General features: G+C 41.3%; 1 protein-coding gene across 1 annotated transcript in view; it reads right to left on the bottom strand.

Moving 5' to 3' along the window:
- The window catches only part of AGBL1 (AGBL carboxypeptidase 1), a 789,011-nt gene that overhangs the window by 647,351 nt on the left and 128,844 nt on the right, over nucleotides 1–12,816 (bottom strand). Inside the window, exon 16 of the mRNA XM_047861651.1 lies at nucleotides 8,496–8,640. Within this exon, the coding sequence (XP_047717607.1) occupies nucleotides 8,496–8,640 (145 nt within the window). The remainder of the gene's footprint in view (nucleotides 1–8,495; nucleotides 8,641–12,816) is intronic.

Below are 12,816 nucleotides of genomic sequence, written 5' to 3' on the forward strand. Positions count from 1 at the left end.
GGGAAACACTAGTTGAATTATAAACACTAAAGAGAAAAAAAAATATGAGAGAAAATATGGTCGGTCCGTGTTGTATAAGAAAGAGACAGTGGGGAGGGAAAAAGAGAGAGAAAAAGAGGAAGGAAGGACAGAAGGAAGAAAGAAAGGAATGAAAGAAAGAAGGGGAAGGGAAGGAAGGGAGAATGGGAGAGGAAGGGAAGGAGGGAAGGAGGGAGGGAGGGAGGAAAGAAGTAAAAAAGGAAGGGAACAAGGGAGACAGAAAGAAAAGCAAAGAAGCATGGAAAATAGCATAAAATAAAAGTGACAGAAGGAACACCAAAAATTGTTATAAGTAAAGATTAAACATCCTTATTAAGTGACAAAACCTTTCGGATTCATTTTTTTTTTAAATCCCATTGCATACTGTATATAAGAAGTACTTTCAGAGAAAGAAAAAAATACATAATGTGTATGAAAACACTCCTAAATTATCTATTTTGTTTGCCTCCACTAAAATATTTTAGGACAGAAATACTGAAACGTAAAGAATAAGCAAACATAAATTAAAGCAGGCACGGTGATAGTAATATATGACAAAGTCATATTTAAGACCAAGTACATTAAAAGGGATTTAAAAACCTTATTTTGATAAAGGGCAAAATTCACAATGAACATATAAAACTCATAAATCTTAAGAATCAAGTAACATAGACTGAAATATATAATGCAAAAACAGAAGAAGGAGAAAAATAGTACAATGAGTGGGAGAGTCTTTAAGAAAGTGTTGAATAAATCACTTCCACAAAAATAATGACATACAGCATTTGAACAATACTGTTTTTATAGGTAAATGTCAAATTTTGTATTTACAGAGAGCATTATTTTTTTCTTTTTCTCAAACATCCTCGGAACTGTAACTAAAATTAATCATATACAGGGCCTTTTAAAAATTCCCTAAATTGGGGTGCCTGAGTGGTTCAGCCATTTAAGCATCCAACTCTGGATTTTGGCTCAGGTTATGATATCATGGTTTGTGAGTTCGAGCCCCATGTCAGGCTCTGTGCTGAGAGAGCAGAGCCTGCTTGGGATTCTCTCTCTCCCTCCCTCTCTGCTCCTTCCATGTCTCTCTCTCTCTCTCTCTCAAAATAAATAAATGAACTCTAAAAAAATAATGTAAAAAATAAATACATAAAAATAATTTTTTTAATTAAAAATAAAAATGCCCTACAGTTTCCCCCCAAAAGTAGAAATTGTACCAACTACATTATCTGACAATTCAATGAAATTAGGCATATGTAAAAATGGTTTGAAATACAGCAAAAGTCAAACTGTTAGGGAATAGAACAATATCCTCCTGAAAGAAGGCTCATGGAAGAAATTCATGTATGAAAAGGAAAATCAATATTAAATCAGTGTAATTAAAGTCCTGGTAAGAGAAATGGACATCTGGTCTCCTGGGAAAGATGGCATAGGACAAGAATGGAAATGTCCCTTTCAGAATGTCAGTCATGTCTTGCCATCCCAGTAAAGGGAAATTGTAGAAATTTAGTTAAAAGAATGAATACAGTTGTGAGTTCAGATGATACTCTCTGATCATAAACAAATTCTTCTAATCACTTTCATAAGTTGCTGGGTGAAAGCTGCTCCCAGTATTGGTTATTATTGAAATCTGGACGGAGCAAAACCCATCTCATGATTACTCTCAAGATTCCAGGCCCCCAAACTGGGAAAGCAATATTCTCTTCTGCAGCATCTCCCCAAAATGTGTTCTGCAGGACATTACTAAGTGCTGGGGGGTGGGCAGGGAGGTGGAGGGACGGGAAATTCACAGCCAAAGCACCCGGAACATGGTGAGTTAAAGAAAATGATAACATTTTCATGGCTGCAGAACTTTTCAGATTCTTTTTTTTTTTTAATTTTTTTTTTTAACGTTTACTTATTTTTGAGACAGAGAGAGACAGAGCATGAACAGGGGAGGGTCAGAGAGAGGGAGACACAGAATCTGAAGCAGGCTCCGGGCTCTGAGCTGTCAGCACAGAGCCCGACGCGGGGCTCGAACTCACGGACCGTGAGATCATGACCTGAGCCGAAGTCGGACGCTTAACCGACCAGGCGCCCCTCAGATTCTTTAAAACAACAATATCCTGGGGCACCTGGATGGCTCAGTCGGTTAAGCGTCAAACTCTTGGTTTTGGCTCTGTCATAATCTCATGGTTTCGTGAGTTCAAGTCCTACACCAGGCTCTGCACTGGCAGCATGGAGCCTGCTTGGGATTTTCTCTCTGCCTCTCTCTCTGCTCCTCCCCTACTTGTGCTGTCTCTATCTCTCTCAAAATAAACAAGTAAACTTAAAAAAAATAAAACACCAATATGCACTGTAAACTTAGAAGAAAAAGTAGCGAACAGTGTTTCATGAATTTATGTGACCAATAAATTCTTTTTCTCTAAAGATCACAGGATCCTGGAATGCTATAGAATATGCTTTGGAAAACATGGTCTTTGCTGAACTGCTTCTATGAGGATTTTTTTTTTTTCGTTTGACATTTCATTATGGCTAAGGGTCCTCATAGGCATGGGGGAGCCTTCTCAACACAGGAACTGACCATTGTTCTGTGATGTCACAAAGTTACAAATAGGCCACAGCTCTTTGGTGTCTGATGCCAAATCTAAAAAAAATAATAATAATAAAATCTAGATTTTATAAATCATGTAACCTGCTTCCCAAAGCAGTTTTGGAGGCAGGTTGGTCTACTACAGAAGTCATCAAACACAATTGAGTGTGAAAGAAAAAAGTGAAAAATAAGGGTACCTGGGTGGCTTAGTTGGTTAAGTGTCCAACTGTTGGTTTAGGCTCAGGTCATAATACCACAGTTCATGAGTTCAAGCCCCATGTCGGTCTCTGCGCTGAGAGTGCAGAGCCTGCTTCAGATCCTCCCTCTCCCTCTGCTCGCTTGCTCTCTCTCTCTCTCTCAAGATAAATAAATAAACTTTTTTAAAAAAGTAAAAACTAAAAGCACCATTGTGCCCATGAATACCGCCCTTCAAAACAGCATCACCTTACAGACAGCAGCTACACTAATGGTGAGCACTGCATAATGTACAGAGATGTCCAATCACAGTGTTGTATGATGAAGTTAATGTTGTGCGTCAACCATACTCAAATAACAAAAACAACACTGTGGCCTTAGCATGTCCCCCAGCAACAAATGCAGGAGGAAGCAAAATTTCAAAGTTTTCTTCTCCTATGAATTCTCTGTTAAATGTTTGATTATTCTATTTCTATGATTAATAATATCACCACTCAACAATGCCTACCATCTTTTAGCTTAAGCTCATTTTCTTGTAACTGTAGTTTTTCATGCAACCATCCCCCCGAATCCCCTCATTGAAATCTCTGTCCTGTTCCACCTGTCCCCAAATATGTAACACCTCTACCCTTAGGGCATTATTCTGGCTCCAGTCATACAGAAGACTTCCAGAAGTAAACCACCTATAAACTTCTGTGGGATTTCCTTTTGTAGAAATGGCTCTGTATTGTTCTCCAGAAAATGGTTTTGAGGTGAATGTTCCCATCTCAGATCCAGCAGGGCCATGTGTAATTGGACATGGCTGGGATAAATGATGAGAGAAACAGGGCTTCTGAATGCATGTGCCAACAACCAAGTATAATCACAGCCCCACAGAAGCCACAGGGGTGGGTTTCTTTACAAAAATGGGAATGAGTTCAAGGCAATTACGGGACCCCCTGAGAGGTTGTCTTCTTAGAAGAAAATCCTACCTCTCCATGAAAGACGCCAGGCTGATAAGGTAGGCTGCAGCCTTATGGGCGCCTCTCCACAGGAGTCTTCTGCTCCCCTTCTCCTTTAAACTTCCAGAAAAGACTTCACTTGACCTCAGCAGGTTACCCCGCAATGGCTATTGATAAGGTGAGAAGTACCCGCACTGAAAATCGTTCATTTGTCATTGTTATCCCCTAAACAGCTGTACTCTCTGTGCCCCTAATTCAGAAGAAAGCTCACCCCTAAGGAGATGGCCTATTTTATTTGTATACAGACTAGTTCTCAGTTGTCACTTAAATACACTCATCGGAGACTGGAAGGTCTCTCAGCACAAGAGAAGGAGAGATGACATATATAAGCTAAATAAGATCCAGACAGCCTGCTGCAGGAGGGCTCTAATGGGCTCTGTCCAACTGCCCCAGCCCGCCAGTGCCTCTCTCTCTACATTAAATGGACTTGCTTTAAGAAGGAAGAGAAATGCTTTGTCTCTAGGTGTCTGCTCATAGATTTGCCGATTAGAAAGAAAACATGAATTTCAGATCCTTTTCCCTTTAAAAATAAACGAAGTTATATTACTTATGATTTGGAAAAGAGAGTAAAAAATAATCACTTTCATCAACTACCCTAAGACAACCATAAGTAGCCTTGGCATTTATTTCTTTGGGGTCTTTAATTTGGATTTTTACATAATTTTAATTTGCTTATGTTATGGAATGGGTATCTTCCCATCAGCCCAATGGAGAAAATGATCACGCATCATTATCAAAAAGGGACTAAATGCCCTGATGCTTATCATCTAGTATTGCTTGCTACGCACCCATACTTGGCTAACACCTTCCATGTATCAAGTAACTCAGCCTTCACAATAACCCACGTAGTAACTGCTTTTATATTCTGCACCCTTTTAAAAGACTGTGCAAATATATTCTAATTCTCTCTTTTCTTTCCTTCTCCCACTCTCTTTTTCTTACCCTACACTATACTCTATTTAACCTCCGAGAACAATGGTGGGAGCACCGGCCACCATACACGTGTATGTCTGGTGAAAAACCACGCTCAAACTTTTGGAAATTTAAGCTCTCCCAACATATGGACCCTACTTATGATCACCTTTTTATCTCTTGCCAACTCATACAGTTATAAATTCCCAGTGAGATCCTGCTTCCTTACCCTCTAAAATGTCCATCAGAAACTCTCTTGGGGCCCCATTGTCAGCCAATACTACTGGCTACCTAGGGGCAATACACAACATAATCCAGATACTTTAAAAAGTATTGTGAACACTTGAACCATCATTGCAATTATTGACAGCTTGATATGGATGATTAAAATAGAATTCCATTTGCTTGCTTCATAATTATATCATTATATTTCTTTCTTTTTGCTTTATTTTAATATTATAATTTGGACAATTATCCAACAGAGTTCCTGGCAAGCATCTGGAAGATATCAATTTGAAAGAACTAAATGCTAATTCTCTTATTATAAGAGAATAATAAAGATTTTTAAATTGCAAAATTGTATTCATGTTGAAAAACATCCAATACACATGTCCTCCACTATAAAAATGTCTGTAATTATTAAACATACTCCATATTATAAGAGATTTACAAATTGTGAATTCCACATAGAAATGTATTTTCCACCCCTCAGCATAACCCCCAAGTAACATGCAGTTAATTCTGCCCTTGGGGTATCATTCACATTTAATTTATCACTGATCTGTTGGAAGAAAAACTATTTCTCCCTAGGATGTGTCCAAAAATAAAAATGACTAGTTTGTACTATGGAATGTACTCATTGTGTCCAGGATGGGAGGAAGTAGATTTTAAGAGAAGTCATAGAGTCAATTATTGTGTTAAACCTAGAGAGAACAAAGACCATGCATTATTGGAAATGTAAAACCCAAAAGTGACTATATGCACTTTTCACTTTCAGATAACAGATGTCTTTCTTACTCTGTTCTACTCATTTAGGAGAAACAATAAAGTGTCCCTTTTCCTTTGTCTCTTTTTCATTAACTCTCCTCCAAACTTCCCCAGCAGGAAAAGATTCCCAGTCAATAGGCTAAGCAACAAGCCAATAAGCATCAATTCACAAGATCTCTCTTTCCCTCTCATCAAGATCAAGTAACTGGGAGGGGAGGGGGTTCCTCTTTTCTTGTGTTTCTGTCCCCCACTCAAGACAAAATTATCTCCCCACCATTGACTACTGATTCCTAAGCTATTGGTTGATTGTAAACTTCAGACTCTGTGGTCTGACAAGAGCACAAAATGTCAGTGGACCCTAAAGGCATAAGCTGTGACGTACAATAGTTGTAGTAGCTACGCTTTTATAGGTACACACAACCACCATGTTGTGTGGTTGTACAATCTCTGATAGTTAGGTTCATGTCATCAACCCACGGTTTTTAGTTGAAACGCCTAGTGCCATGGATATGGTTTAGCTGGATAGTGTTGTTCCCCAAACACAGTCCCATTCTTATCTCAAGATGCTCTGACAGGTCCTGGTGAGGTGCCAGCTGGTTGATTCAAGACCTGACACTTTTTCAGGCAGGGCTTGACTGCATTTGGCATCTTACTTTAAGTTACACACTTCAAAACAACATACAGGCACCTCACAAGAACCCATCAGAGCATCCTGGGATAAGAATAAGACTCTGTTTGGGGCAAATGCATGGTTCAGTTGGTTAAGTGTCCAACTCTCAATTTCAGCGTATGTCACGATCACACGGTTTGTGAGTTCAAGCTCTGCACTGGGCTCTGCATTAATAGTGAGAAGCCTACTTGGATTTTCTCTCTCTTTGCCCCTCTCCTGCTCTCATTTTGAATACATACATACATACATACATACATACTTCAGGGAGAAAACAAAAAGAATGGGACTGTGTTTGGGGAACAACACTATCCTGCCGTACCACATCCATGGTATTTGGTATTGCAGATAAAAACCATGGGTTCGTGACTTGAACTCAACCATCGTACATTATACAATCATACAACTTGATATTATGTGTGCCTGTAAAAGTGGACTGTGGTTGTACATCATAGCAGGGAAGGACACTGCTCTGATCCCAGAATAGTTCTTCTGAGTTTCTCCTACACCTCTTCTATAGTCAAGTAGAAGGGCACAGGAATAGCCTTCAAAGGCTGGTGCTCTGTTCCCTGCTTGGCCACTAGCTAGATGTGCGGTGTCTAGGCCTCCATGTTTGCATCTGCAAATGATAAGGGTGTATTAGACAATTTCCCAAACCCCTTCAAGCTCTCAAGTCTTATACTGACTGCCACCGAGAATCACATCAGAGTCTAAGATATTCCAACAAGTTTAAAGAATAGTGTCCGGGACCCATGGATTGTTCCCCCAATAGGAAAGGCAAACACACATGCAAAGAGGAATCCCCTTCCTCAGTTGACTGTTCGCATGCAGAGCTTGTCAAGCAAGACAATAAATGCAACTGTTGAAGGGGCTCATGAATCTTGCCTGCTCTAGGTCCCCAGAGGCAAAAAGCATGTTTTATAATAAACATAGCTTGTTACAGCATAGCTCGTGACGCACATTTCTTGGATTAACTTCTTGAGATCTCTAAGTGCGATACACAAATAATACTAGTTGTGTATCTTTTGCAATCTGGAAAACAGTAAAAATCTCTCTTTAGGCAAGACAACATATGGGGAGAAGGGCAGATACACTTTCCCGAAGCAGTTAGCCAAGTGGTTTAAGATATGCCTTCTCGATGGAGGAAAACTTTCATTTATACCTGAACATTTCTTTTGAAGGCAAGGATGTTCTTGGTTATTACCATTTCCAACTCCTTATCACAGCCTTATGATGAAAATGCTCATCCTTCAGGCTAAGTAGTAGATACACTTACACATAAAACACATATTATTATAAATCTGCTAATAACATTTTGCGTTAACACAGAGGATGAGAGTGCTTTATAGAAGATACTTTTAGCTCGTTAATCCTCAGGGGAGCCATGAAATTGCTGGGGGGAAAGGGACAGTTTGCCAACTTTTCCAAATGACATAAAAATGCATGGTTTCAGTAGTTTGCTCAAATTTGTCTACGGAAATTTTGTCAGAGCCTGACAGAATGCAGGGATGCTAACCTCAGGTTTGGACTGACGGACACCACAGTCCTCTCATAAACAGATTAAGGCCCGTGTCTACAGTGATTCGGCATTCATTTCGTCCACCCCTCTTGTACACCCTGGATCCTTCCAGCGCCTCCCGCCATGGGAGCCACTGACGAGAAAAGCCTAAGTTGCTGTTTGCTTGTGGGCGCAAGGAATGAAGCTAGGAGCTTCATCTTTACCCTTTCATCTTCTGCTTCCTTCCTCTCCATTGGGGGATGTCCTTCAAATCTGCCTCTCGGCTGACCTTATGGTTTTTACTCCCATTTCAACCTGATAATCTCACTCCAGTCTCATGACTGCATCCTTCTTAAAGACAGAGTCCCCTGTGAAATGGCCATGCCTCCTGCCCATGCCATGCCCACGAGGAGCACTGTGTGCTACTTGGGGCTTCAGAACATCACTGGTCATGCCCCCAGCCTCCTGCTCTGCCCAGGGAAGAAGATGCCACAGATATCAAGCCACCAAGTTAGGGACAGCAAAGCCTGGCTCCCCTAGGAAGGTAACAGCTTCCCGGGATGTCAGTGTCTCCTGAATGTTTCCAGGGAAACCTCAAAGAGCCTCTTCAGCCCGGCTGGGGTGCTACTGTCAAGAGGAAGTTACCATGAGGGCAGTATAGGTGTAGGGATAGTGGTAGGCCAGGTAGCAGGCGTCCTCATTGTGGGGGAAGTTGACCACAAAGGTGAGGGTATAAAAATGCTTCTGAGATGCTCCCCCTGTGACAGCAGTGCTCTGGCGATAATGATTTCTAAAAGAGAAAGGAGAAGAGAGAAGATGAGGGAGAGGTTCCAGATGCTATAAACTTCTCATGTTATATACTGGCAAAATGTTCTTCACTTGAACCACTACGTGGGTGAAATTTAAAAAGCAGAGAAACTGCCGGGTCATGAGCCAAATCAGAGCGTCTAGGCAGGTCCATCTGTCTCCTGATTGTGACATACATGCCATGAGCCTTTCCTTGCTGTGTCTGAAAATGAAGCCTATAGAGTCACTGAGCTAGAAAATAGATATGTGAATAATTCTGAGTATCCTAAGGTGCTATGGCAGACATACACTTTATTGCTCCAATGTGGGTTCCCCAGGCCCTTGCCTCTCCCCAGATCCCAAAGAGCACAGCCTGTCTTTCCCTTCTGCCCACCAAGTGAGTTTATTAGTAACCACTGCTACATATTGAGTTCCAACTCGACACTTAACACATATCACCTCATGTTATCCTTGCAACAACCCATTCTGTGGGTGGAGAAACAAAAGCTTAGAAAAATTAATTTGTCAAAGGTTGCAAGGATAGCAAGTGGCCAATATGGGACTTGAACCCAGATCTGTCTGTCTGCAAAGCTTTGGTTCTTTCCACTATACAATACTTGCCTCCCAAAGGAATACATTTGTCACCCCAAATGTGGTTTGGCTTCTTATAGCTTCAGAGTACACATTTTCCTTTGTCAAAGATGAAGAACCAATTTTGATACTTCAGAGAACAGTATCAAAGTAAATTGCACCCAGCAGTACATTCCGAGCAATATTTTCCCCACACGCCGCCAGTTATGCCCGCGCCTTGCCTGTTGATGCTGAGACAGCTGTGCAGGCTTTCCTGAGAAATGTTATCATCAAGACCGCATTAAGATGCAAAATACACCCGGACACCAAAAGATGTAATCCCACCTTTGAACATTTACAATGTTGGCTTACTTGTCCGTTGGGCTTTTGGGTTTTATTGGGGGGAAAGATGGGGAGAGGGAAGAAATAGCAGGTAATGAATCTCTGTTCTTGCAAAATGTAAAAATCACAGATTATTCTTTCTGGCTTTTTGCTACCTACATGCCACCCTCCACCAAAAAAAAACAAAAAACAAAAAAAAACAAAAAACCAAGCAAACACTAAAGAAAGAAACAAAAAACCCACTGTCTCATTTCTTGTGGTTTTGTGGTTTTTCAATATTTCTAAAACTAGGAATGGTAGTCCCACAAACTATGCCCTGCACATTCCTCTTTCCTCAGCCTCTGCCTGCACAGCTCCCTGGAGCCCTCATCATTCTAGGGACAGAAGATACCCCTTACAGTATAAGCCCCAAGTCATTCTCCCTGTAGCTCTTTAGCATGACATTAATAGAACCCCCCCTCCTTTGTGACTACAGCCTTAGAAACTTCCACAAGGCATCTTCACCCATGATGCCATCTGGGTCTTTATACCTAATTGGGTCTACTTTCTCCATAGTTCCCCAAAGTTCTGTACTTTCTCCAGGGTCAAGGCTCTGGCTATTAGAAAGTATGTGAAGAAGCAGATGAAGGCTCAGAAAGCACACAAGCCACATATGCTCTACCTTTGATGCTCTTTCTGATTTCACTCATAAAAGGCTCCATTGCAAATGTTCGTTGGGTCTACACCTAGCTGAACAACGGGTAATGATCAGTTACACTTCTCCACAACAGAAGAACCAAGTGAAATGAAATGAACCAGTCAAAATGATCAAAATGTTGACAACCAATCAAAATGTGGATGAGTGTTTCACCTGATAGAATACACATATGTGAGCACACACCTGTGCTCACATATGCATATTTGTGAAGGCAAAGTCAGGTGGAAGCAAACACCTAGTGCCTTCCCAATACCAAGATTTTTGCCTGCTAACACTAGAAACAGAACCTGCATCTTTCCTCGGGTATAATTGATTTCCCTGAGGGCCAACAGGGGTGGTCTCCTTGGACATGAACCTTGCTTCTTTGTACACTTCCCACTATGCTATTAAATACACTGAAGTCACATGACATGTGCACACATGCACACGCGCACACACACACACACACCTGCTGTAGCTTGGTGGGCAAGATTCTCATGGGCAAGACTAAATGCTCCCCATCAGTGAGCCGGCCCTCCCCATAATGGTTGCAGACTGCTGGGATTTAAGAAAAAATGGGCATTACCCCACTTACAATGAGTTTCTGTTAAAGGAGATTCCATTACAACCCTGGTTTGGGGGTCTAAACCCTAGCTGAACCTAAAGCAAATGTCATCTCCCCACTGGAGTCTCCTGGTGGCCATGCTGCACCAGGAGATGACTCTACCAATAGCAAAAACTTTCCTCTTCAGGGACCTCCACACTTTCCCAAGATCACCATCTTCATAGTGACATGTTCAATAAATGTCTAAAGTGAAACACTTGGCTTGCAACAATTCAATCTGTCCATGATAAAGTTAGATTCTAAGCACAAGTCATTTTTGTTTCCCCAGTTATGATGAGAATATGCTGGGGGATATTTGCAAGGTAGTAACATTCATCCTTTATATTTTAAGTGTTTCCCAAGCTCTTCCTTTGTACGGAAGACCCTTTCCCTCTTCCTCATTCACACTACGTCTTCCTTCAAGACTCAACCCAAGAGTTTCCTCTTCCAAGAAGTCTTTCCTGATTATCTGCCCTTTTACACACTTCTTGCCACACTCTGTCTCTCCCTCACTGCTAACACTTTATGACAGGGATTATTCTTATCCATTTGTGTATCTTCATGTTTGGCATACCACCTGGACATAGCAGCTGTTCAGTTGAGTCTGTAGAATAAATGGACCTATAAGACTCCAGGAGTAGTAATTAGAATGCCTAATATATTTCACCTCTAATCCTACTGGTATCTTTTTAAGGTAAGTGTTGCTATCCACACTCTACAGATGGGCAAATTGAGGATCACAGAAGGTAAGCGTCTTGAGCAACTCCACACAGAAAGCTTAGTAAGCAAGACTCAACCCCATAAGTGGGCTTACTCCAAAACCAAGATTTCTTTTATTGTATCACCTGTCTCTTGGGAATGGATAAGAAGACAAGAAGTCTTTTGGCCCAATTTAGCAAGGAAGAATGTGAAGTTTGGTCTTTATAAATTAGTGCTGCTTATAAACAAAGTCTAATGTAAGAGAAGGAATGTAAACTAAAGCAGATGACAGCTCATGAAAATGAAACCGATCACTGACTCTTTAAGTCACTGGTGCTGCTAAGAAGTTGCTACTAGTTATGAGCAACTGCTGACATTCACTGAACATCTACTATGTACCGAACACTGTTCTCAGCTTTCTACACACTTTTTTCCTCATTTCATGTACTCCTCGGAGCAGCTCCGTGGGGGAGATGCCATTATTGTCTCCATTTTATAGATGGGGAATCTGAGATTGAGGTTGGAAAAACCTGCCCCAGGTCATACCACTCACGAGTGGTAGAAATTTGATTCCAAGAACTTTCTCTTCTTGATCTGCTCTTCGAGATGGAGAAGAAGCCTGGTGAAAATCAAGTGCATTCTCAGATTTGCTGGATCCTCAATAGGTCCTGATGGGTCAAAGATGACCCAGGATTGGATCGAGCCAGTTATCCCAGGTTAAAACGCTTTGCTTTTCCAGCCCCTGAACCATTTGTCTTAGGAAGAATCTGCACTTTTATAATCATAAAACCTTCAATGAAGCAAGAAGCAAAGTACACAAATGCATACTTGCGAACTCAATCTATTTCCATTTGTACTTAAAAATATGCCGGGAAGTCATTTTTTTTTTCCTGTGGATGCATGAAATGAGCAAATGCCAAGATACAGAGGGAAGTAGATAATCTTATAATGGGGCTGGCTCTGTTTAACATGGGTGCATCATTTCAGTTAACAGGGTCTAATAAGGCAGAGCGGCCATGCCAGCAGCTTCCCCGTGTCCGCAGCGTTACTAATATTCCCTCCAATGCCAAGTCTCCTTCCTGAGATTCCCTCGGAAGGATGCACAATGGCAGAGTCCCTGTATGACATTCATCTTCATGAGTGAGCTGTTCCATCTCCTCTCAAGAGCGGAGATAAATGTCAGAAGAGATCAGCTGTTGTGTATTACACGGCCACTCAGAGCACACCGCTTCCCTCCCTCTGCCCTTCGGCACCAAAATTACTTTAGACCTGAGCTGGGAAAGAATTCG

Source organism: Prionailurus viverrinus, chromosome B3 (genome assembly GCF_022837055.1).
Source record: "Prionailurus viverrinus isolate Anna chromosome B3, UM_Priviv_1.0, whole genome shotgun sequence".
Taxonomy (NCBI): Eukaryota; Metazoa; Chordata; class Mammalia; order Carnivora; family Felidae; genus Prionailurus; species Prionailurus viverrinus.